The sequence below is a fragment of the Panthera leo genome, chromosome C2 (genome assembly GCF_018350215.1).
Source record: "Panthera leo isolate Ple1 chromosome C2, P.leo_Ple1_pat1.1, whole genome shotgun sequence".
Classification (NCBI taxonomy): Eukaryota; Metazoa; Chordata; class Mammalia; order Carnivora; family Felidae; genus Panthera; species Panthera leo.
The window spans coordinates 17,704,057-17,730,658 of NC_056687.1; the positions used below are offsets into that span (position 1 = coordinate 17,704,057).

The window sequence follows — 26,602 nt, forward strand, 5'->3', positions numbered from 1 at the left end:
AAAAGAGCCAGATTTTGGAGATATGTAGTCCACCGATGCCAGTGCAGGCTTCTGGAAAATAGATTTTGATAAATATAGACCCTACACAGGCAGTAATAATTTGTCTTCCTCCTTGCTATGTTTTGTGTATGTAAACATCGACTAAATTGTTCGGACATTTTAAGAAGTTGCTTTAAACTCTCGGGAACACAGTCCTCATCCGTGTGCCTTGAGTGGAGGCAAGAATGGGGTTATGGCCATTTTATAACCCAAGTGTGAACTGTGGAAAGTTTGCAAGTGAATGTAAGTTTACATTTTGAGTTTATATTTTTAACTTGTCAAACTTTTATTATTGGCTTGTAATAATAAAGATTTCACCTGCTGCACACATGGTTCTCCAAAATAATAATTTTATTGATGCTGGGCCAGCTCCCCACATGCGAGGGAGAACAATCTGATTTTATTTAGGCTAATGAAATCCATCATTTGCGAACTTGCTGAAGCTTTGCTTTATCGTAGTTAATTATAAAATGTGCTAAGGGAATCTCTCCACCGTGAAAGACTCCAAAATGCTTCCTGAGCTAAAGTCAGGCAACTTAAAAAGTCAAAGCCAAGTATTCAGCTGGAGGCTTAGGAAGTAAGTGGTGGAGACACGGCAGCCCGGCTGCCCCTGTTTTGCTGTGGTTAGAGGGAGTTCTTTGGTTGCGCTGATGTGTGTGACTGTGCTCCCAGAGATGATTAGATTAAACAAGGCCATGTTTTGAAAAGCTGCAGAGGCCCTCGAAACACCATAGACTGAAGCCAACACACAGAATCAGATGTCAGGACCAACTGTGAATGTGGAGTGAAACGAAGCTAGGATTAAACTTGGATTTAAACCCGAACGTATAGCTTTAATCAACATGAGCTAAACTTATTATTATTATTATTATTATTATTATTATTATTATTAGTTTCTATCTAGTCTGGAGCCATACCACACTGTCTTTCTTGGCCCCCAGATGAAAGGTGGAAATGGGTCTCGACTCTACGTCCCGCAGCAATGAGAGATTTAGGGTTTTTTGTGTGCCGGTTCTGTGTTTTCTATATCCTATCCCAATTCCCATTTCTCTTGTGGAAGCCTCTAGATTGCCTGCCACATGTGTAGAAATCCAAGTTGAAGGTCACATAAAAAGTAAAGACATCACAAACTTGATGCTTGATTTTTTTCCCCCTCTAATGGTTAGCAAACGTCTCCTTCTCTCCTCAATTGTCTGTTAATATCAAAATTTATCAAAACTACTTAAGATTAGAGTACTCAAGAGCATAACAAAGCGGGGATATCAGTGAGAACAATAAAGTCAGCTCACAATCCCTGGGCCTTTGATACTTGTCAAGCGTATTTTCTAAGCACCTTGCATCTTTTATATTATTTAATTCTCACAAAATGCCATGGGGTAAGCACTATCAATAAGTCACCCAAGAAAGGAAAAAACACAGAGATGTAAGCATCTTTAAGAAGTTTCTAAACGTGCCTGAGGTCAACAGCTAGTATACTGCTAGGGTAAGACGCGAACCCAATTCACTTGGCTCTAAAACCCAAGATTTTGATGCTATCCTATAATGGTTCATTAGTGTTGATCTTCCAGGAGATAATCCTGAATTGGGTTACAAAGGATTCAATATCCTTTGTATCCACAGCTAGCTAGAAGGCCCCCAAATGAAGTTTTCTTCCTTCCGAATTCTATAACTGATACAACACTTACCATTCATGCTTAACGTTTTGAAATGGGAGTTTGTAAGGGTTTTATCGCTTCTGCATAAGGCTTTGCATTTGAAGAGACATGTAGGATCCAGTTCCTGGAGCTCCTGGTTCTCTTCTTCAAGGATTCTGGATTCGGATCCCACGTGAGCTGTTGGCTCACTTTTCAACCCCTGGCAAGATCTTCTTACACCTCAATAATCCCAGCTGGAAAATTAGGTAAAATAAAAACATGACCTCATTAAGAAACAGATGCTTCATCCGAGCTGTTCTTTCTTAAGTAAACACATTACAGAGCTTTTTGTGACTTTTTGTAGGATGTGGTGCTCTGTCCCCTTGTCTGTTGGTCAGCTTAGGGTCAAGATACAAGAGTTTGAAATGCTGTCTAATTTTCAGACCAAAGTTTAGAAGAACAACCCAATTTCCTTCCTGAGGTTAATATTATAAGTTAGCCCTAGTTGTAGAGTAACGCCTGAGCTAAATAAGACGCTGGACCAACATTTCCCTTTCTGGTAACGTGTCTTCACCCAGTGTATATGCATTTTCTCAGATTTACTAACATCAGAGTCATTTGTGAATTTAAGGAGGCAAGATACTCTTTATACTGTGAATATCAAAGATGAAATTTATTTAATGAGATCTCACTCATTTTGCCTTTAAAAAGACCATTACCGTACTAGAGAAATTACCGGGTGACTAATTGTTTGCTATTTCTGAGATAACAGTATAATTCAAACTCCTACCCTACAGACTTTGCTTTGACATAATTCACCATGAAATTTGTTTCCTTGTGTAATCCAAATAAGCTCCTTCCAGATCTTACTTCGTGTGATGGGCACTCGTGAGCAAGATTGTTGTATTTGTGATATGATGGAATGTCTGTTAAGAATAGATAAGTATTCTCTCCAAAAGCATTTGCAATTTACATCTTGACTTTTAATAATGATTTCAAAGAACAAGCGGCAGTTCTGAGGTCTGTAGCACTTGGGAAAATATTGGATTACCCAGGTGCATTATTCTCCGAGCTTCCTTCTGACTTCTGTAATACCTTTCATGTTCTTAGTTCATATATAAATGCAAATGTCATTAACACGTGCACTCACTACACAAGTGTGTTTGTTCCTTTCATTGCCTCCAGATTTGAGGTGAAAGGTTTCCAGCTACGTTAATCAAGAATTAAAGATTGACTGCATGGGGTGCCTGGGTGGCTCAGTCGGTTGAGCTTCTGACTTCGGCTCAGGTCATGATCTCACAGCTCATGAGTTCGAGCCCCGCGTCGGGCTCTGTGCTGACAGCTCGGAGCCTGGAGCCTGCCTCCGATTCCATGTCTCCCTCTCTCTCTGCCCCTCCCCCATTCATGCTCTGTCTCTGTCTCAAAAATAAATAAACGTTAAAAAAATTAATAATAAAAAAAGAATTAAAGATCGACTGCAAAAGCTAGCCTTGGAAACAAGATGACTTAACGTAGTTAAAGCAAGCTGCTCTTCAATCTTTTGCACGTCTACTGATTACAAACACTAATACTTCCAATTTTAGTTTTCATACGAACACTAATTCTTGCAAATGCAAATACTAATTCCTCCTTAAAGCGAGACTTTGGGACCTCTACTTGAAACCCTGACAGTGAGTTATCGCCTTCTGTCTACTTTCTGCGTTGTCTCTTCTCGGTAGGGGTTTGACTCTAGGAGCTTGGTTGAGCTTCTTCAGATCTCTTCTTTTACCTTCAAAGAGCTTCTTCAGATCTCTTCTTTTACCTTCAAAACTGCCTTGACTCCTCCTCACTCTACTTTTCTTTTCTTGCTTTCTTTTTTTTTTTCAAAGTTTATTTGCTCTGAGAGGGAGAGAGAGAGAGAGAAAGGGGGAAGGGCAGAGGGGGAGGGAGAGAAAGGATCCCAAGCAGGCTCCTCACTGTCAAGGTAGGGCACCACGTAGAGCTCGATCTGAGCAACCCTGAGATCGTGACCTGAGCCGAGGCCAAGAGTCAGATGCTTGACCGACTGAGTCTCCCACGTGCCCTCCACTCTTCTTTTCTACGTGGACTTTGGAAAGAACTATCTGGCTTTCCGAGGGTGAGAATTGCCTTTCTCTGTGGGTTCCTTGGTTCTATCACTCGGCCTCCTCCAAGGACTTCACCCCTCAACTAACTCTGCTCTGTATTGCTCTAAAGACTCCTCGTAAAATGCATTTTGATAAACCAACACCTAAGTTTAGGCGTTGTAAACATTTTCTCCACCAAGGCTTCATAGGCTTCATTTGCTGTCTTAATCTCTGGGACACATTTGTGCAAATCCCAGCTGTGCTAATCCTGCTGAAGGCTGCTTCTCAGGGAAATGCTCCGTCTCTGCTCACATCTGCAATTTTCAACATCCCCGTGGGTGACTAATGAACGAATTCTCACTGGAAAAGGCAGATGTCCTAGGAGATCAGGGACATCGTGATCCATTCTAATTAAACCTTTCACAACACCGACTCGAAATGCATTATTGTCCACTACGACATTATATCTTAAGTTTCCTGGATTCTGGATGTTTCTATGTTAATAAGCGTTTAGTGCCATAGTGTGTGGTCTCTGATGGGAGTGTCCTTTTAAAATATCCTGCGCTTTTATATGTATCTTGGCATTTCAGGGCTCAGAGATATTGGCAAACCTCAGGCTGACATTAATGTCTTAGCATAATGATCGGGGGACTCGCATTTGAAAATACCACAACTTTTGCTGCTCACGGCCTTTAGTATGGCTGTCACGTCTCTCCTGAAGAGCATCCAAACATTCTTCACATTGATCTTCCATTTTAATTCCTGTCCAGCTCCTGAAGGGAAGTCACATGGGTCTCTCTCACTGTGCCCTGCTTCCAGCTACTGGAACTGACTGCCTGTTTCTGTGGGTGCTTAAATGTTCTTCGCGTTGGCCATGACTCCTATTGTCCTTTAGAGAGCATGCTTCTCCCAACCAGCCGACAGACTTGCTTCATGGAGAACAGAATATTCCTCCAAAGATTCTGTCTCTCCCTTGACCCCTAAGCCGTCCATTCCCGATTCACTTTAGCAGATCTTAGAAAATTCACATCTTCTTTTAGCTCTTACTGGAGTGGAACTAGGATTTGTTCCTGCTCAGAATGGCAATCTTTTCTGGTCGCCATATAAAAATTCCTTATACGTATCTTCGGCAGCAACTAAGTTACGCTGATAAATTAGGAAATTGATGGAGCATAAGATTCACAATATCCTGCCAAGTGGCATGTCAAAAGATTCATAAAACTATAACAAAATATTTTTTTTGTTTTTTTTTTTAACGTTTATTCATTTTTGAGAGGCAGAGCATGAGCGGGGAAGGGGCAGAGAGAGAGGGACACATAGAATCCAAAGCAGGCTCCAGGCTCCGAGCTGTCAGCACAGACCCCAACGTGGGGCTCAAACTCACAAACCATGAGATCATGACCTGAGCTGAAGTCCGATGCTCAACCGACTGAGCCACCCAGGCGCCCCACAAAATATTTTTAATAAACTGTTTTGCTTATATAATTGAAATCTTTAAAAAATTATATGTGTCGCTGTTCTATATGAAAGAAAAAATTGAGGTACTCTTCAGGGCTTCTCAAAGGTACTTTGGTATTTGCCACATGGTCTGTAATCTATTCTTTTTTTTTTTCCCCTTTTTTAAGTTTTTATTTATTTACTGTGAGAGAGAGAGAGAGAGAGAGTCCCATCCAGGCTCCGCACTATCAGCTCGGAGCCCGATGCAGGGCTCGAACTCACAAACTGTGAAGTCATAACCTGAGCCAAAATCTAAAGTTGGATGCTGACCCCACTGAGCCACCCGGGCGCCCCAGCCTGTATTGTAATTCAGAAGTCTGAAATTTACCCTCCAAAATCACCTGATGCTGTAATGAAAATTCATACGGAAAGTGTTATTTGTTTCGACACATTTGGAGGAAAAGACTATTGCTTTGTTAAATAGATCCGAATATCTTATGAAATAGAATGCAGAAATAGAAAAATAGAAATAGAAAAATCACCTATTTTTCTCAAATATAAAACCTGGATTCAAATAAATGTTAAGTGGCAGAGGTCACCCTAGGCCACTTTCCCTCTCTCTCTTCTATGCCAGGGGGAAAAAAAAAACCCAAGTGTGAAATTTCCACACAAATCTCACAGCATTAGCTGATAAAGATTCTACGACGGAAAAGTTCAAGAAGCACAGAGTGCCTTCTCCACAAGTGTTCTTTGCACTAAGTAACTTTAAGCAATTTTGGTCAGGACATGGTGAAAGGCCCTGTTTTTTTCAGAGCTGTGGGTTGCATGAAGAAAACTCCATGTACCATCCAAAAATTGGACAACCCCCCCCCCCCCCGCCACCCGTCTCCTTTTGCGTGTTATTTGGGACATACTTAACAGACTCTGATGCACATTCGTGCTACTGAGGAAATAAAACGTGAGAGCAGGAGGGTTTCCCACAGAAAACTTGCTAGGCTGGCAAATGCTATTGAAGTAAATAACTGTATAAATACCATAAAAATGTGGAGCTTTGGAAGGTCACTGAGCCCTGGCCACTTAAGTTCAGCCACAACAGCAAGCAGCTGCTTGGTGGACAGTTTTGTTATGAGGTGTTGGTGATTTAACAAGTTGGCCAAAAGTAGCCGGAATGTGGAATGAAAGATTTCATCTCTGTTGGGTTTTACTGTTGTGCACTGAACTTTTTTGGTGTTTTTTTTGGTTGTTGTTGTTTTTTTGGCAGAATGACCAAAGTCCCTGCCTTTGGCATCCAGGAACCCAATGCAGTCATCATTTTTCTATAGTATTTTATACACCCTTTTTTTTTTGATCCTTTGTGTATGATTCTATAAAACTTTACCAAAAAAAAAGACTAGATTATAAGAATGTGGTTGGGACACCGAGCTTGATAGACTGGAAATGGCAGCCTGGGATTGCAGGGAACACGCATAGTGACCTGGAGCACGAGCACCCACGGGGCTGAGTGGTTTGGGACAATCGCCGACGTTTCCAGTAGCTGTTCTCTCTTTAAGCTCTAACACGCCGCGATGGGCGTCTTGGTGCCCTGGACGGTTCTTCAATGGGTACGTTTTTCAAAATCTGTCATTTATTTGGGGGATGAGCAAACATGCAGAACTCTCTAAACAAAGGAAACGAAAGGGTGACTGCAAGCTTACCTTTGTTGGGAGCCAGAACGTTACTAATGTCACTCCTCTTTCTTTCCCCCCCTTGTCATCTCTTGGATAGCTACCTGGTAACTTGGCCAAGAAAACAGAAGTCACTGACATTCAACAACCATCTATTAAGTGTTTGTAACTTGCAGAACATTGAGTTAAATACAGAGGTTTCAACAGTGGATGGAGGAGATGTTCTCTGATCTCATGGGGCTCCTGGTTGATCAGAGAAGGCGGAAAATTAGACAAGTAATCAAAATAATATGTAGTCAGGGCTATGACATAATCCCACAGTTGCCTTGCAAATTCTAGATTCTAAATAAGGCCTGTTTCCACATGTCGTTGAGCATGTGTGATCCAGATGGATTATGGGACCGTCTATTCCTTCGTGTAATTTTTCAGTCTTCCTCTAAACGTTCACCAAAAGTGACTGCTCTGACTACACACAGCTTTAATTTCCCTGGGGGTCCAGTCTGTGCATGAGAAAGCGGTTAAAATGAACTCATGTACAGTTGGGGACAGGGGAGGGAGACCAAGTGCTAGTCTAATTGTCACGGAAACGTAGAAATGCAAAATCGCTCATTATCTGCGCTCCCGCTCTTCTCTCCCTTAGGACATCTACTCGGCCTCTCCCATGATGATTCCAAATTCTGTGAAGAGAACTTTGGTTCCACAGAAGATAAGCGCTTAATGTCTTCCATCCTAACCAGCATCGACGCGTCCAAACCCTGGTCCAAGTGCACTTCAGCCACCATCACAGAATTCCTGGATGATGGCCATGGTATGTGTCATTCAAGACAACACGGGCTCAGTCACAAAACTTAGGGGGGATTATTACCAGTGTTACTTTATTACGTCCTCACGAAACCCACCACGCCCTGTGAGACGGTGGTTGTTTAGGTAGGGTCAGAAAAGGACCAAAGGGACTGTCTGTTGTTGCACAATGCCAACGTCCTTGGTGGCATTATAGCTATGGTATTTTTGCTTTGGAATTGAAAAGTTCAAAAGAGAAACAGTGTGGGAGACCACACAGAATGCCTAGCCAGTGCCCTGAAAGCCTGGCTTCTATTCCTTCTTTCACCACTAGCTTCCTGTGAGAATATTGGCAGACATCTTGTTTCCCTGCTATTAATATGACTCTCAGAATTATTTGTTACATGCCTCTCACAGGGGTGTGGTTAAAATGTAGGTGACCAGTCTGTTGGATCCTCTTCACGGCAACAGAAAGACAGGAAAGGAAGCTCTTTAGATTTGCATTCACTGGAAGAATCTGGTTTTATCCTGACAGCAGATTCTCCTAGAAGTAGAATGAAAACTACAGAAAAGAACAAGAAAATCAATCTGAATGGTGAGAAAATACTTTAAGAACTTCAAAGGAAAATCTTTGGTTTTATCCATTAGATACAGTTCAAGAGCATAGCACACTTTATTAAATTCTGTAAATCTAGGATTAGTCCTGTAAATTATATAAAAATACCAAGGAAGTCACAGTTTTTAGAAATAATAAATTCTGACCTTTAAGTAGTTTTTGAAACAAGCTGTTGCTAATTTCCTAACATCCTTTTTTATTTTCTTTATTTTTTTCATCTTTTATTATTTTAAAGTTCTAGACACACAGGATAGATGCATTAGAGTTGAGGTAGTTGACCTACAGAGACCGTGTGGTTCACAATTTTCTCAGGTTATAGAAATGGACATTTTCTCATTCCTTTCTTTCCTCTTAAAATTTGTCTCTTTCCGAAACTGGTGGTTGCACTGAATATGACAGAAATTTTTGATCGTAATAATTGTCCATAAAATTATCTCATGATGCATGGCTTAGAGTTAGCTGAAGAGGACCCGTGATAGTTGTTTTTCTTGGTTCCACAAAACTAATGGCGTAACATTTCATAATATCTTAGTGAGTTGACCATCTTGAACACCGGCTAAGTAACGTCAAAACAATTGATGAATCCTTCAAAGAAATTCTGCTACCAAGTTCTTTGGTATCTTGGAGGCAAAATCTGTTCATTAACTCCATTTTGCTATGTTAGTGGTGAACCAGTAATGGCTTTAGCTACTTTAAACTCTTTAAAATATCCTATTCCTGAAACAACCCAGGCCTAGCCTGGTTTAAAATTTCCCTCAGTAGAAGCTGCTCTTTGCTCATTGGATGGACGTCCCAGTATCTCAAAGATTTAGGAAAAAATACTAAGAATCCATGTGTCAGGCTTTTTCTTAAGACTAATAATAAGGGGTATTTTTCAGTGCAGCTCAGTTTACAATGCTGACTTAAAAATGATAAAGTCCTGCAATTGAATGTTTGCCTAATTCTCTGCCTGTGCACATTGAACAAGTCAGTATCTAATAAAGTCCCTCTTGGGTGGGGCGTTAGTCTCCGCTCTTAATATCACTTCTGCTGCTTTTTTCCCAGGTTTTCTGAAAATGAGATAGCATTAATATTTTAGTTCAGAATCCACATTACACATTCCAAAAGTTTGAGCTAAACTTTGAATCCCTAAATGAATGGATTTAGTTGCTAAGGCAGCAAATACTTATGGCTAAAACGGGACCATTTTCATTTTCCTGTGCAAGTATTAGGTCAGCTAATTACAATGCTGTGCAGAATTGTGTTCCTTATTGCCATAATTTTGGAATGAGTCGTTTATTTCATGTTTGTGGAATTCATGATCTTACTTTCTGTGCAGCAAATAGGCTTTCAGTATTGTCTTCATTTTTAAACATCACTCCTGTATTTAAGCGTCCACGCTCAGATTTTTAAAACTTTTGCAACAAATTTACATAGTTTACATGTGTGTCTCTATGTCCATTCCAGAGATCTTCATGGTAGATAGCAACCAAGAGCATACTGTTAGTCAACGTGGATCTTATCACTTGAGTTGATAAAATCTTATCTGAATTTCCCACTCACATGTTAAATACATTGATTAAATTACCAAAATTCTTGGAACAGCAAATTCTCATAGTCTACTTCCTCATTTATTCATTTCATGAAGCTTAGACTCTCTCACTTTTGAATATATTGGTCAGGCAGTCTTGTGTTATGACTAACACACACACACACACACACACACACACACACACACACACAAAAGCACACACACACTGATTTTTATCAGGAGCCTGTAATGAATAAAGTCATTTCAGAATATGGAGAGCCAAAGAGAGTAGGGTACAATTGCAAAGCTCAATTACGCTCATTTCAAAACAGCACACACAGATACCGAAACAGTGATACCCTCTATGTACTGTGATTTAAGTGGGAATTCAAATAACTTAATAACTTTTACACTGCCACCAAAAAATCGAGTTAAGTCAGTTTAGGTGAAAGTGCAGTGATAGTAAGCCCAGGGGCGCCTGGGTGGCTCCAGCTCGGTCTGTTGGGCTTCCAACTTCGGCTTAGGGCGTGATCTCGTGGTCTGTGAGTTCGAGCCCCGCGTCGGGCTCTGTGCTGACATCTCGGAGCCTGGAGCCTGCTTCAGATTCTGTGTCCCTCTCTCTCTCTGCCCCTCCCCCGCTCATGCTCTGTCTTTCTCTCTCTGTCAAAAATAAATAAACATAAAAAAAAAAAAGAACCAGTAAGCCTGATTTTGAGATGGTTGAGGCTCTGACATTTCAGCCTCAGAGCTTGGGAGAAAACCAGGAAGAGCATCAAAATCCTAGAGGAAAGACAAACAAACAAACAAACACATCTTTCTCAAAAGACTAGACTGATACCAAGAAACCATATTGTAAAATCCTTTTACTTTGCTTATAGGAAATGACTCAGACTTCCATGCAAAGCCCTTTCATTCATAGTTAATAGAAATGGTTCTACTATTTTTCTGCACTACTTTTCTAGGCCGCTAACAGTTTAAAGCAATAAAATGGTCATCATGGCAGGGGCCAGGGGGAACTTCTGGCAGGTAAACTGAGAGCAAGAAGGGGTATCGTTTGACAATGAAGGAGAAACCAGAAAAGCTGTAAAATGTAGCCCTAAAACATTAAAAGCTCAGAGGTCTGGTACCTTTTGCCAAAAGGTCAAAAATGGTATCATATCACCATAATCCCCTAAGGTACCTCTATGTTCCATGTGATACAATGATCGATGCTCAGAAAAAAATGATTTGCTCTATAGGAAGATTAAGTTGATTAAATTGTGACACTAATATAAAGGCAGCAAAGCCAAGGAGATGCTCTCACAAAATTTATACAATTTTTAGATGGTGTCTAAAGAGTTCCTTGTCTGGAAAATCTATTCATGGATAAAGAGCTCATCCGTCTCCTTCCCACCGGTGCTAGAGAAATGAGGTCTTAAAGCTCAGTTAAATTCCCATGATTTGATTTGTTTTTAAAATTATTAGCCATAAGTAGCTGGACATTTGTAGCACTCTCCCACTGCCAAATTTAAATTCATTAATACTGAGTGTTTCCTGATTTCATTCCAACAAGAAGTATGTAACAATTAGGTTATGGTTGAAAAGTCAACACGCACAGGCTAAAATGACTGGACTGCCGATTTGTGATTCAGAAAAGGAGAAGCCACGTCTCAGGGGCACTTCCCCACCAGCCTCGCCAAGATACTTGTAGACATTCTGCAGTGTTTATACGACTTAGCTCTATGCAAGCTGGCGAGGACTGTGATCCCCCAAAATCACGGTAAGCACTGGCAGAGAAATTGTGCGGTGAAAGCAGGTTGCTGAATTTCTTTTCTCAAAGGCTAATAACCGTGAAGCCAAAAACGATAGCTGTGTCCACTATATCCCGAAGTCCGCGGTGCCAGGTGATGAGGAGGGCCACCCCCCAAACAGGTGCAGCTCAAGAGGACCCTTGACACAGGCTGCTAAGGAAAATCTAGAGACAACTTTGAAATATTAACATGGGACATACTTAAAGAGCTAAGTTTACAGCCATCTACTAAACGCGGAACTTTGGAGATAAAATGGTTTAGAGAACCAGTTCTCTGAATCCAGTGTAGACTATGACGCTAATAACAAGATCTTAACATTCAGTTTTTAAGGCAACACTCATAAAACTCCAGGCCCATCATGACAGTATCTTGATTTTCACAGCAAATGTATTCTTTAAAAAGAGTCTGCAAATAAGGACATATTTAAAGGACTGGTATTTTTAAACAGCTATGCTTCACCCTGTAACAAGGAGACTTTTTCATCTAATTTCCTCGGCGTAACATTTGCTAAACAGTGCACTTCAAGCTTGTGACGGTGTCACCAACAGATCCCTGGAATTGCCTTTGGTTAGCGACAATGGTCTGTGCCTTGTCAATGGCCTCAAGGTGTCTCTGTCACCTGGCCCGTAATACATCACTTCCTCTTCTACTGCTAGCCATTCAAATAAACACCTATAAACGTTGGGGTCCAAGTGCCCCTATGCATCAGTACTCCTGTATCCCTTGGGTAAATTCCTAGCAGTGCTATTGCTGGGTCATAGGGTAGATCTATTTTTAGTTTTTTGAGGAACCTCCACACTGTTTTCCGGAGCGGCTGCACCAGTTTGCATTCCCACCAACAGTGTTGATGGGGGATGGGAGGGAGGGGAGGGTGGGTGATGGGCATTGAGGAGGGCACCTGTTGGGATGAGCACTGAGTGTTGTATGGAAACCAATTTGACAATAAATTTCATAATTAAAAAAAGATATGAAAGGCCAAAATAACTTCAAGACCATTTTATAGGTTTATGAAGAATAAACATACATTTTAAATCTATATAAAAAAAATAAACACCTAAAAGAACTATGAGTTGCCAGGGAGATATGCTTGCAAGTGAAAGGGGACAGGTTTCATTGGGAATATTCATTGATTTCTGATATACCATGGGTATTCGGACCGATGCTTAATTTCATGCCTGTGCTACTGGAAAGGAAGAGAAAACAGAGAAATTACCATCGTGCTAGAAACAGAGAAGAAAATATGAAAAGAATAGAGAACAACCACATTTGATCTGATGATTTTCATTAATCATTGAAATGAAAGACAAACAGTGCTGGAAATCAGATAGAAAAAAGCCAGAGATCTTTCTACTCCATTTCCTGGAGGCCTGGCCGACCTGGCATCCCCCTTAACCTTCTCTGTGGCCATGGAGAGACTACCACCGTCTTTCCTTTAATAGCTCATCACGAATCTCTGCCTTTTACATTTTTTAATTTTCACCTTTAAAGCATTTAATTGAACAGGGCTGGTAAAAACGAATATGCAATATGGACACATTTCTGTTGCCTTTCTTCTAGAAACTATCCATTCTTCTATGGAGAAAATGTGAACACAAAGGGAAAAAAAAGGAAGCAGGGAGGAAAAGAAAAAAACAATTTGGCAATTTGTGGAAGAGAGCCCAGCATAGCCCAGATAGGATTTCAGACTAGGATAAATTGAAAAATACGGGAAATAGATGGGAAGAAGTGGTCGAGTATAAAAGTCAAACACATTAAGAAGAGTCAACCGTAGATGGCTGCTTTTAGAGGTCAATGCAAATGATGCCGAAAGATTGACAGATATCCTCTTTCGCTCTTCGCCCAAATTATACACATTTTTAGAAAAACGGACAATGTATATCCAACCCACTGTGATTTAGGTTTTAAATATTGTATACCGTGCGATTCAGAATCAGGCTCTAGGCTGACTTCTTTTTTATTGTTGTTCAAGCATTCCATTTGGTAGAGGTGTCCATACCTATTTTATATTGCAAAAGGACATAATTAAGCATATAGATGAAACTGATAGACTGTATGTTTCAGGACACACAGAAACTAATGCAGCAACAAATCCTGATGAAAACACCGGAATAATAAATTAATGGCCATTCTGAAATAAATCATTTTATTTTAAGCAAGAAGTCATCCCCAGGTGACTTCTAAGGGAAAACCATAGAACTGAGATACCATATTTTTTTTTTAATTTTTTTTATGGTTTATTTATTTTTGAGACAGAGACAGACAGAGTGTGAGTGGGGGAGGGGCAGAGAGAGAGCAAGACACAGACTCTGAGTCAGGCTCCCAGGCTCCGAGCGGTCAGCACAGAGCCCAACGTGGGGCTCGAACTCACCAACCGCGAGATCATGACCTGAGCTGAAGTCGGACGCTTATCCGACTGAGCCACCCAGGCGCCCCTGAGACACCATATTTTTAATAACAAAGCAAATGTGTTATTCATTTTTAAAATTTGCCCTTTGGGCGTGAAACCAATGTAACATCATGTGTCAACTTTACTCCACACAAAACAAAACAAAACAAAACTTAACGCTTGGGTATTAAGCTTTTTAAAGCGACACCACATCCCAAAGTCTCCTTGTTAGAAGTTGATTTCAAATTGAATTCTATGTTTCTTTTTGCTCACCATCTCCTAGCCAGGTGAAAAGACGTCAGTGACTGCAAGCCCACAAAGAAGTGGTAAATTATTTTGGCTCAAGACGAACGAAGTTCACCCAGGCCACATGTATCCACACACGTTAAAGGCTCCCCTGCCTAATCCTTAGTTACGCAGTCTTACAGTTCTGTGCTTTTCAGTAAAATAAAAAAAATTTCTTGAAACAGCACTTTTGAAGAATCGGAAAGTATTCTTGCTGTCTCAGACGTTTGTTGACAGTTCTTGTAACATCAGCCACCTGTCAAGCATTCCCTGGTTTATACAATGTTCTCTTCTCATGTAGCAATGAAGATAACGCTTTTCATGGAATTCTCAGTGCCTAGTCTTACTGTCTTCCAAACAAAGCTTGGTGAGGTTTGACTATCATTCTTTCCTATTGACTTGATGTTGATGTTTTTCTTTTAATTCGATGTTTTTCTCCCAGAGTTCTCTTTGGCTGGATGCTTATTTTTAATGCTTTTTCTGGCTTGCCTTCAGAAGCTTTACCTCTTCAAACGTTCTGGCTCGGAAACTAAATAGGAACTCTGTTCTTTATTCATTTTCATATAATGCTTCCATCAGATTGACGAATTCTAAGGTATTCACTTTGAAGAAACTTGACCGTGGTTGTGAAAACATTTGCAGTATACTTAAAATGTGCTGAACTGTTCCTTTTCTCAGTGGAAAGTAGGATTGAAATGTGATTTTCTTTTGTTAAGTGAGAAGAATGACTTGAATGTGTCTAAAATTGTTAAATAATGTTGAGCATAGAGTCAACTGTCATTGTTTTGTAAATTTCCGGTCACCCTTTACATTTCTGTTAGTTGATTTTATGCTTACAGTGTCCTAGTGAGAAGAGAAGCATTCCACAGAGCTTGAAAATTAGGGAAAGCTTAACTGAGCTTGGTCAAGAATACTCAGCCACTTCGTGTTTTGCCAGAATTAGACTTTAGACCAGGTGTTTCTACCATTAGGCAGGGTATCCACCATTTAAAAGATTCCTCCACGAGCCTGCCCGGTCAGCAATAAAAGCTAGAAATCTATCCACATGCTAAGCAGAGGCGAGAAGGAATATGATGAGGAAGGCAGGCTCTGAGCATAAACCCCCAATAGCTACATGACCTTGGGTCAGTGACCTGTGTTTTCATTTCTCAGTTTTCTTATCTGTAAAATAAAGAAAATATTAGAACCTGCCTCAAAGAGTTCTTGTGAGGATTAAGTAAGCGAGTACATTTAAAGACGTGAGGGGGTGCTTGGGTGGCTCAGTCGGTTAAGCATCTGACTTCGGCTCAGGTCATGATCTCGTGGTCCGTGGGTTCAAGCCCCGCGTCGGGCTCTGTGCCGACAGCTCAGAGCCCGGAGCCTGCTTCGGATTCTGTGTCTCCCTCTTCTCTCTGCTCCTCCCCTGCTCGTGCTCTGTCTCCCTCTCTCTCTCTCTCAAAAATAAATAAACCTTAAAAAAGTTAAGAAAGAAGTGAGAATAGTGTAAATATTTGTTACGTTTAGTACTATTGATAATCAGCGAGCAAATCCTAAAATCAAGTAAACAAAAACGTGCAGAAACCGATGGGTAATGGGCATGCTCCTGTAGGCCCAGAGACAATTCATGGTGCTAACTCACTGAGCAGGGATACTTACGGGAAGCTTTTGAGGGGAGGGGAGGCGTGTATCAGCTCATGAGTTCACATTTCCTGCATGTATGCCCACTTCTACGGATTCCCCAGCGTCACTCCTTGATGCTTCTCACAGTACTATGTAAGGAGAGTACCAACTTATTTGTGTGACACGCTTCAAGCACCCAACAGCTACTAGGTGCATCCAAGACTAGACCCAAATGGGAGACAAAGAAGAAGAATTAAAAGAAGGGCTTTGTCCCAAATTTTCAAAGATTAGGTCTTGTCTTTGCCCACTGCTCCTTTATTCTGCGGCTCTTGAGTGCTCTGTAGTTAAAATTCACATAAGTCTAGAAGAAACGCCTCATTTCTTTTATTTTCTTCACTTTTGGGGGAGACGTGAAGGCGTAGATCTGGGTCGTTTTCGTGTTTTCCCCGTATCTAGTACGTTTGCTGGGACATCGTAGGTGCTGACCAAATGCTTGTTGATGTAGTGAATGAATGAGGTCTCCCCTTGTAATTATTTACGGAATTAATGGAGAGGGACGTGGATGGGCACATGAGGAAGACCTAGGCTGACAGTGGAGAAGGGTATAAACAGAGCGCATGGACAAATTCTGTTTCTCAAGAGTTGTAAATGCTCGTTTATTAGTATTGTTTTTGCTGCTGCCGTTGTCGTTGTGTCCATTGTCTTGTTTCCTCCGGGTCCGTCCCGATTTCCTCTCACCCCTCAGCACAGCGGCTGTTCTTACAGCTCATTATTACAAAATAATTTCACTTGATCATCCCACAGTCATCGTCACAGATGCCCCAGAGCACGTACGTGGCCCGTGAAAATCCGGGAGGTAGTTAGTTGGTGAATGCAGAGAGGCGCCCGCGTCCCTCTCCTGTGGAGCCCCTGCCCCCGGGCATCAGCCTGCAGACGTGTGGCCGGCTTATGCTCCCACACCAGCTGGGGCGCTGCGTTTTCAGACCCATGAGTTGCGTAGGTAGAAGCCTAAACACAGAGCGGCGGTCAATCTCGGTTTTTCTTTCAGGTAACTGTTTGCTAGATCTACCACGCCAACAGATATCGGGCCCTGAGGAGCTCCCCGGACAGACGTATGATGCCACCCAGCAGTGCAACCTGACGTTCGGGCCTGAGTACTCGGTGTGCCCCGGCATGGATGTGTGCACGCGCCTGTGGTGTGCCGTGGTCCGCCAGGGCCAGATGGTGTGTCTGACCAAGAAGCTGCCAGCCGTGGAAGGGACGCCATGTGGGAAAGGGAGGATTTGCCTGCAGGGCAAGTGTGTGGACAAGACCAAGAAAAAATATTATTCAGTAAGTGATTTTGTCACGCAATGCCTGGGGACGCAGGATCTGAAGAACATTCCGGTGACATGTGTGGGTGCTATCACCAGAAGGCTTTATTTCCTAGTGAAGGTATTTTTCCTTGAAAGGCTCAAGGGGAGCATTTGCTCAGTCTCCTCCGCTTTTCAAGGTCCCGAGGAGAGCGTTGACGTACACACGCACAGTGCTTGTCTTTCAAGACTGTCACACAACCACGCATTCTCAGATGCCCCGACAGCAGCCAGAGCTCTTCGCCCGTTCCTCCCGCAAAGGAGTTTATAGCGTTCTTCCCTGCGGCCCCTCTCATCTTCCTGCTGCAGTTGCCAGAGTCGTAGACCCCTAGGGCGTCAGAACAGAGCTAATCATTCCCTGTGGTGCAGTTAACACGTGGCGTGAGTGCGTGGGGGTGTGGGTGCTCTTCGATATCTGTCATATTTCCTCTGGACAGAGAAGGACTCCAGGCTTATCAGGAACTAAGCCAAACTCACGTCAAATACGGTTATGCATGTGACAGGGGATCTGCTTCAGATGGGATGCGTGATGTCAACAAAGGGATGCAGAACTTAGGTGCTAAAGAGGGAGAAAAACATAAATACGATCAGCCATGCCAGGCATCGTGCAAAGGCCTCAGCGACGTATAGCTTGCTAAAAATGCGGAATCAGAGCTGACAAAAAGTTAGCTGTAGGGCCGTGGTTATTGACGGAAATGGGCAGTATCAGAAGGCCCAGAGGGACCAGGAGTGATCCTTGCAGTGTGCTCAATACTGACAGGGAAACATTCAGATCCTAGTGCCATGGGACGGCAGGGAGCAGAAAAGAGGAACTGCTTAGAATTGGAATTGCACTGTCATTCCAGAAGGTCCAATATCTGTGACCATGCCCAACTCAGTGAAAATTTACACCTGGGATGCGGTTTCCACTATGGCATTGAATGCAGAAGATTTCCAAATGTACGTCTTGAATGTTTTTCTCCTTTCTGAGTTAGAAATATCTTCTATTTTCTCTTTCAGACATCAAGCCATGGCAACTGGGGATCCTGGGGGCCCTGGGGCCAGTGTTCTCGCTCGTGTGGGGGAGGAGTACAGTTTGCCTATCGCCATTGCAATAACCCCGCACCCAGAAACAGTGGTCGCTACTGCACGGGGAAGAGGGCCATCTACCGTTCCTGCAGCGTCACGCCCTGCCCACCGAACGGTACGCTGCTCCCAAGTGTCAGCAACCCACCATGTAGCACTTGTAACCTGTATTCTAGCAGTAATAAATAAAGGAGGCTAGAGAAATAGACTATTAATCTTGTACTTCACGGTTCCACCAGTGTGCGAATTAATAACAGATGCATGAGTGATTTTTAAATGGTTATTAAAAGTAACTCGGTATTCAGAGAGTAGGAAGAAAATAATGGTTGTTTTCAATTCCATGTACAGATAAAACCCTTCCACCCTTGTGTGTCAAGAGGCTCGCAAAGAAAGAAGTTTGCGCCTTCTCCTGAAAATTATTTAAAAGCACAAGATTATGTCTCAGGTTCAGAGTAGGTAAAGTAATCACATGACCTGTTTGTGTTTTAGGGAAATCTTTCCGTCACGAACAGTGTGAGGCCAAAAATGGATATCAGTCTGATGCGAAAGGAGTCAAGACATTTGTGGAATGGGTCCCCAAATATGCAGGTGTCCTGCTGGGGGATGTGTGCAAACTGACCTGCAGAGCCAAGGGGACTGGTTACTACGTGGTGTTTTCTCCAAAGGTAACTGCCCACTGCCTGTCCGGAAGCAGTCGAGCCTTGCTGGAGATTATTTGGTAGAATAAAACCTAGAGCTACCAAATATAAACAGCCATTATTCCTGGGGTGGCTAGATTTTGGAGGGTTTTCTTTTCATCTCTAGAAGGTCTATGTTCTCAAACCTTAACACAAAGAACAAGAAATTATTCTGTACAAACAAAACAAGTCAATATTTCAAAAGCTACTTTTGAAAAGCGTAGCTCTCCGTCAGGGAAGGTGTGGTTTGACTTTAACTTCAAAATAAGCATGAAAACAACTAGAATTTCCGAGGTATGTTTGTATGGGGAACTGAAAGCAAGAAAGCTTTCTATTTTTCCATTGTTTAATTAAGAATTCCTTTGGCGGGGCACCTTGGGTGGCTCAGTCGGTTAAGCGTCCGACTTCGGCTCAGGTCATGGCCTCGCCGCTTGTGAGTTCGAGCCCCGTGTCGGGCTCTGTGCTGATAGCTCAGAGCCTGGAGGCAGCTTCAGATTCTATGTCTCCCTCTCTGTCTGCCCCTCTCCCGTTCATACTCTGTCTCTCTCAAAAATAAGTAAACATTTTTAAAAATTAAAAAAAAAATTCCTTTGGTGATTCATGAAGGTCGGTTTCAAGATCATCATCTCTGACCCAGACTGTTAAATGTCTTACACCCATAATATGAATTCATATCCCTATAGTTAGACGCGTTATGATATATGTGCATGAAATTATCCCTCATTTATCACAGGAAAGCATTTGCTAAGTTACTAACAGTTTTATTTCTCACAGTGAATGGTATGCAACAATTTAAAACACTGTTTAATTTGTAAACAGGTGCTGCATTTAAAACTACCTCTGAAATTGGCCTTCAGATATGTGTGACATATTACTGAAAACAGAAGTTAACATCCACCTTAAGTCATTTTGAAAGTACTTTCTCTTTTCATTGTAAAATAATACATTTTCGGGGTGCCTGGGTGGCTCAGTCGGTTGAGCGTCCAACTTCGGCTCAGGTCATGATCTCACGGTTCGTGGGCTCGAGCCCCGCGTCGGGCTCTGTGCTGACAGCTCGGAGCCTGGAGCCTGCTTCGAATTCTGTGTCTCCCTCTCTCTCTGCTCTTCCCCCGCTCATGCTCTATCTCTCTCTCTGTCCTTCAAAAAATAAATAAAAAAGAATTTAAAAAATTTTAAGAAAAAAAATAATAATACAATTTCATTTAAAAACTGACAAAGAAATAAGATCACCTGGAAATGCCACCATCTGGAGACCTGTGGGTCTGCTGAAGTATACCCCACTTCACTTTGCACACATATACACACTCACATACTCACACACATATATGAAAATAGTAGTAGATACCCAAATGCAAAATACAAGTTTATTTATACATATGACTACATATGCTATTTATATACACTCACATGCACAAACCACAAAGTGCATATTCATACTATTTTATAGCTAGTTTTTAAAATATATACTATTTTTGGGTGTGATTCCTTCATTCCAAATGCATTCAGTATCTTCTAGTAAGTACTTTGCTCTGATTTCCCCAGACTCCCTTTCTGCACTAATATGTTTGTGTCTATTTCAATATCTGACGGTTCAACACACGATAGGGCATGCTTTTCAACCACAAGGAGGTTTGGATGTCAAGTGTAGACTTTCAAATGCATCACTAGAGTAACAGTTATGCCACCAAGAAGGATCTCTGCCATCTTTTTTTTTAACTTTGTAAAATGTTTATTTATTACTGAGAAACAGAGAGAGACAGAGCATGAGTATGGGAGGGGCAGACCAGAATCCGAAGCAAGCTCCAGGCTCTGAGCTGTCAGCACAGAGCCCAGGGCGGGGCTTGAACCCACAAACCGCCAGATCGTGACCTGAGCTGCAGTCAGATGCCCAACCGACCGAGCCACCCAGGCGCCCCAGATCTCTGCCATCTTGAGCTTGCTCATTTTCCGCACAAGGGACACGTCCCACATGCGAAGTGAAACGATCGTTTCTAGCAATGTAAAAAGGCGAGACGATACCAGGGGAACATGCTCGGGATACAGAAAGGGAGAGGACGACCTTGGGTCTCCTGGCACATTTGGAATTAGGCTCAAGAGAGAAAGTGCATAACTGAGATTTATCTCAGATCTTCCTTCTGCCAATATGTCGAGGATGTTTCGGTCAGATACTCCTGGGAACTATGCTTTTTCGGTTGTTTGTTCATTTTTCGATGTACTGTCCCGATCAAACTCAAAACTCGACATTAGGACTTGCTCTCTTACCGTGCAAACCAAACCACCTGCGCACAAGTATCTCCCGCCGCTAACGTGAGCGTCGTTATTCAGGTGACAGATGGGACCGAATGCAGGCCGTACAGTAACTCCGTGTGCGTCCGGGGGAAGTGTGTCCGGACTGGCTGTGACGGCATCATCGGCTCCAGGCTGCAGTATGACAAGTGTGCAGTGTGCGGGGGAGACAACTCCAGTTGCACCAAGGTGGTCGGGACCTTCAATAAAAAAAGGTGAGGGGGTAGAACCCTTGCCCTTACGTGCATGGGACAAAGCTTTAGCCTTGAGAAACTGAAAGGGTGACTCATGTTATGTCACGAGCCATCCGTGGAGGGGTCCAGCATGGCTCCAGTAACATAGGGTCCACTTGAGAACCGGGGAGGGAGAGGAGAAAGCTCTGGTTGCAGAGCCGAAGCTCCTGGTGCCTCTGGTGGCAAATGAACCGCAATGGCTCTGATCAGGGTCAAGGTCTTGCAGAGTGGGAACACCCAGAAGGAAAAGTCGGTGGGGTCCCCGCTAGCCATCTCGCTATTTCTGAAGCATCTCTTATTTCTGAAGCATAATTTAGGGAAGGATGGCCAGTTTGCATCATAACGATTTCACTTTACAAAGGATTTTTCATTAGGCTGTATTTTTCTTGAGAAGACCTGTAAGTTAATGGCGGTGATGGAGACAGCAATCCCATTTTATAGTGACCTCTGCAGGTTTAAATCTTCTCTATAAAGAAATATATGCAGTAACGTCTGCTTCCTGTCATGGTCCTTGATTATGCTTTTGTTTTAAGTATGTAAATGTATAAAGTATCCAGTTTTGTGGGGGGCGTCTGAGGGGCTCAGTCCATTCAACGCCCAACTCTTGGTTCCGGCTCAGGTCCTGATCTCATGGTTGGTGGGTTCGAGTCCCGCATCGGGCTGCATGCTGATGGTGCAGAGCCTGCTCGGGATTCTCTCTCTCTCCGCCTCTCTCTCTGTCTCAGCGCCTTCCCTGCTCACTCTCTCTCTATCAAAATAAATAAATAAACTTAAAAAAATGATAAAAATAAAGTACCCAATTTTTGGCATGAAATATTATGTTATCAGCTAGGAGGAGGGAGCAGGCTAAAAAGTCTGCTGGAATGCAGGATTGTCTTTTCCCTTTGTCAAACCACTCTTTGGCTGAGTAGTGTTGGCCGGGTACGCATACATTCTTGATGTGTGTGCTGTATTGTCTTTACCGGCAGGTAATATGCAAACCCGATTAACAATAAGGATTTATTAAAATAGTCACATGCCATGTTATTATGCACCGCTGGAAATTATCTTTGATACAGTAAAAAAAAAATTGTATGTCTGCAGAATCTATTCTGAGTTAAAAGATGCATTACTAATCTTATTTGCTAGCGATTCATCGGGACTGTATTGAGCCATCTCTGTAAAATACCCTGCGTGTCAATTACATACTGCATTTGTATATATTGCCAAGGTGCAAGACCCCTTAGAAATGATGAAGTATACCTTTTTGTTTTACAAATGAGGAAACTGGGACTCTGAGAGTGTAGGGCTTATCTAATTTTGCACGGTTGTTAAATGCTAAAGCAAAGGCTATGCCTTAGGTCATAAGATGAGAAGGCTATCTTGTTTAAAAAAAAAAAGGAATGGGGAAGGGAAGAAGTTCAGGAATCAAATAAGAAATAAAAAACCTTATGTACTATATGCTATGCATTTTTCCTACATAAGCTTAGAAGCCACTTTTTTAAGTGCTAAATTTAGCATTTTGTCTCTGTATTGACAACCAATGTCTGCATGTTTCTTGTCCCATGAAAAGATGAAGAAATTCATGGTAGCGACGAGTGGTGGTGACAGAGCAGCTTGTCAGTTGATTTAACCAAGGTTATATTGTGTGATATGACCGTTGAACTATTCCAGATAAATTACCTTGGTCAAATGTGACATATGAGAAAGGACATTGATCTTGGAGCTGAAATCTTGGCAGTCAAGCCCTGACTCAGTGACGAACATCATGTGATCTTTGAAGGGTCGCTTTTATTTATTTATTTTTTTACTATCAGAGTTCTTTTTTTTTTAATGTTTACTTACTTTGGGGAAAGAGAGAGACAGAGACGGAGCATGAGCGGGGAAGGGGCAAAGTGAGAGGGAGACACAGAATGTGAAGCAGGGGCCAAGCTCTGAGCTGTCAGCACAGAGCCCGACACGGGGCTTGAACTCACGATCTGTGAGATCATGACCTGAGCCGAAGTCGGATGCTTAACCGCCTGAGCCACCCAGGCGCCCTACAATCAGAATTCTTGAGAGTAGAATGGAATTAATAGTAATTATCTTGCAAGTTAATATTGCTGTGTGCATCAGAGGAGATGATGCATATTAAAATATTTCAGCAAGCTCACACCTCTTGACAAATACGACCCTAATCTTAATTCACTCCTCCCTCAATGTTCCTCATCTCAGTAAATGGCAGCTCCATCCTCCTCTTGCTCAGTATCAGGAGAGTAAGAGAATCATATTTTATTGAGGCGCTAAGAAATCAAGGCACTAGGCCTCCTACCTCCCGCTGCCTTGGGAAGGTCAGTCTCAAGACCTCCTGCAATGGCTGATAATCCCAACTGATTCTCACGAATATGAGGAACTCTAAGGAATAAGGATTTAAAACAAAAAAACAAACAAAACAAAACAAAACAAAAAAGCTCTCCTACCTGATTCCCTTACCCTTCATTCTTTATTTTCTTGACATCCTGTTCGGCGTCACTTAAACTCTGTATATAATCAGAACGTATTTTCCTGTAACAGTTATAAAGTATGACTGGCAGAGGTAAGGGTGTCGCACATGGGGATGTTGTGAAAGGAGCATAAAGTAAGAGTAAGGGGCCATGGCTTTGGAGCCCAGCACTGCCACCGGCTCTGGAGTGCACCTGTTCAAATACTTTAATATACCTCCACTTTATATGCTTCCTACGTAAGATGAGATATCCTCTCCAACACCCCTCCAGGTTATGTTTCAAGCCACGGTAGGTTTGCCTATGATCTCTTGATCCTAGATATTTCAAAAAAAGTAAGTCCCGTAACAAATTCTAAGGCAAAACGTATTACAAAAATAAAAATAAGGAGTCCAGTTGGATGGGTAAGCAGTATCATCAGCCTTGCATCTTCTTTCTCCCAACACAATAGAAAGTGGCAGTCGCTGTCCATCAGATTCCCAACACACAAAAGGATTTCCCTGGGGAGGAGCCCCTCTCTGGATTCAGAGGAAATGCCTGGGCAGGGCAAATACCTTAGGGATTTTCAGGGTACGAATTAGTTGCCCCGTAACCCCTCAACCTGAGTAAGAATTTAGCAGCAGGTCATTAAATTTCACACACACCAAACTACACGGCAATTTGTTTCTATTCAAATAACTAAGAAAGTAAAACATATGGGGACCTTATTATCAAATTACTTATGGAGGCAGAGATTTTCACAAAGATGAGTCCTTACACGTAGAGTCTCTTGGTGCTCAGTTAGCATTTCTGTCCTAGCCTTTTTCAAAAGCTGTGGATATTAGAGATATTGATGCCTTTGCCCATATTCCGGAGCAGATGATGGGTCATTCGAGACCTACCTTATTCGTCACCCATCACATAGCCTCACTTTATCTGTCATAAGGTTCACGGACACAGCATTTGAGGAAATTTGCTATGGCATTAAAGATTCACTTTTTTTTGTTTTGTTTTGATGATACTAGTCAGCGATGGTTACCCACTTACAGAATTTTACATTTCATTGGTGTTCTGCTCAAAGAATCCAGAGTTCTAGTAGAAACAGAAACAGAACTTCTACTGTGTCTCTAGTTCAGCAGTTAAATCCGTGGTTCCCCAACTATTCTGCACATTTGGAACGACTCCCAAAATCCTGCTGTCTCTTCCCATCCTGACAGATGGGATCTAATTGGTCTGGGGTCTGGGGATTTAAATTTTTAAAAGACCTCCGCTTGATTTTAGTCTGCAGACAAATCTGAGACTCGTTAATTTAAAGATTTCTATGAGATCGAGGGCAGATTTTTGTTAGTATTTACACATATCCCATTTTGTGCCAAAAGAACATAAAGGAGCTTTGTAAAGATGATAGGATTTGTAAGAGTGTGCAATGTGTTTGAAAATCTCAATAAAGTTGGTGTACGTTTTAAAACGAAGGCAGGTTGTTAACATCATCCTAATTTTGAACATCCCAATAAAAATATATATACTCTCATAGTCTACTCACAATTTTGTTATAAGGAAACTAATTTTTGAAGCCAATTTTTAACTAATCTCTTCACTACCTTAAAACGTGTGAAGGTAAGGTAAGACTTTTAGAGAACTCTTATCTGTTTATCCATTTACTAAGTGTTGACTTATTTTTCCTTCTTTCTCTCCCTCTCTCTCCTCTGTGGACATTCCTGCTTCCAGTAAGGGTTACACTGATGTGGTGAGGATCCCCGAAGGGGCAACCCACATAAAAGTCCGACAGTTCAAAGCCAAAGACCAGACTCGATTCACTGCCTACTTAGCCCTGAAGAAGAAAAATGGTGAGTACCTTATCAATGGGAAGTACATGATCTCCACCTCGGAAACCATCATCGACATCAATGGAACAGTCATGAACTACAGTGGTTGGAGCCACAGGGATGACTTCTTGCATGGGATGGGCTACTCAGCCACGAAGGAAATTCTGATAGTGCAGATTCTTGCAACAGATCCAACGAAAGCATTAGATGTCCGCTACAGTTTTTTCGTTCCCAAGAAGTCCACCCAAAAAGTAAACTCTGTCACTAGCCACGGCAGCAATAAAGTGGGCTCACACACTCCACAGTTGCAGTGGGTGACAGGCCCATGGCTCGCCTGTTCCAGGACCTGTGATACGGGCTGGCACACCCGGACGGTCCAGTGCCAGGATGCAAACCGGAAGTTAGCGAAGGGATGCCTTCTCTCTCAGAGGCCTTCTGCGTTTAAGCAATGTTTGCTAAAGAAATGTTAGCCTGTGGTCATGAGCTTACGCAGAGCTAACTGGGTGATTCATCACTGATCAGTCGTGGCAAATGGTGGTGATCAGTCGTGGTAAACAAGAGGTCTGCCTGAAGCACAGAAAGTCACGCTTCAATGTCATTGTCAACAGGAGTCTAATTATGGGCAGAATCTGCTCTCTGTGACCAAATGGAGATGTGCACTGCTTCGTGCGACAGTAGTGACCTTGGAATACAGAAAAACTTGGGAGTTATTGAACATCCCCTGGGCTACAAGAATGAAAAAACACTGGTGAATGTAGAATCGGGGGACATTTGAAGATGGCAGAACAGTCTCCCCTTTGTCACCTACCTCTTATAGAATGTCTTCAAAGGCATCATAATCATTCTCATCCATAATACACAGTAGCTTATTTTTACTGTTTGTAAATCATTCTCCCTTGGT

The 26,602-nt window shown here is 42.2% G+C and overlaps 1 protein-coding gene and 1 long non-coding RNA gene across 3 annotated transcripts in view; one reads left to right on the top strand and one right to left on the bottom strand.

Moving 5' to 3' along the window:
• Positions 1–26,602, top strand: part of ADAMTS5 (ADAM metallopeptidase with thrombospondin type 1 motif 5) — a 49,637-nt gene that overhangs the window by 17,403 nt on the left and 5,632 nt on the right. Inside the window, exons 3-8 of one of the 2 annotated variants that reach the window (XM_042955883.1) lie at positions 7,499–7,666; positions 16,873–17,156; positions 18,176–18,359; positions 18,731–18,906; positions 21,244–21,419; positions 25,604–26,600. In XM_042955883.1, the coding sequence (XP_042811817.1) occupies positions 7,499–7,666; positions 16,873–17,156; positions 18,176–18,359; positions 18,731–18,906; positions 21,244–21,419; positions 25,604–26,171 (1,556 nt within the window). In that variant the 3' untranslated portion in view covers positions 26,172–26,600. The remainder of the gene's footprint in view (positions 1–7,498; positions 7,667–16,872; positions 17,157–18,175; positions 18,360–18,730; positions 18,907–21,243; positions 21,420–25,603; positions 26,601–26,602) is intronic. The other variant, XM_042955884.1, reaches the window with a different exon arrangement.
• On the bottom strand, positions 619–24,898 carry LOC122230181. The gene is made up of 3 exons (XR_006207329.1): positions 24,778–24,898; positions 1,725–1,927; positions 619–810 (listed from the first exon to the last, which is right to left on the bottom strand). It is a non-coding gene; the product is annotated as an uncharacterized LOC122230181 (long non-coding RNA).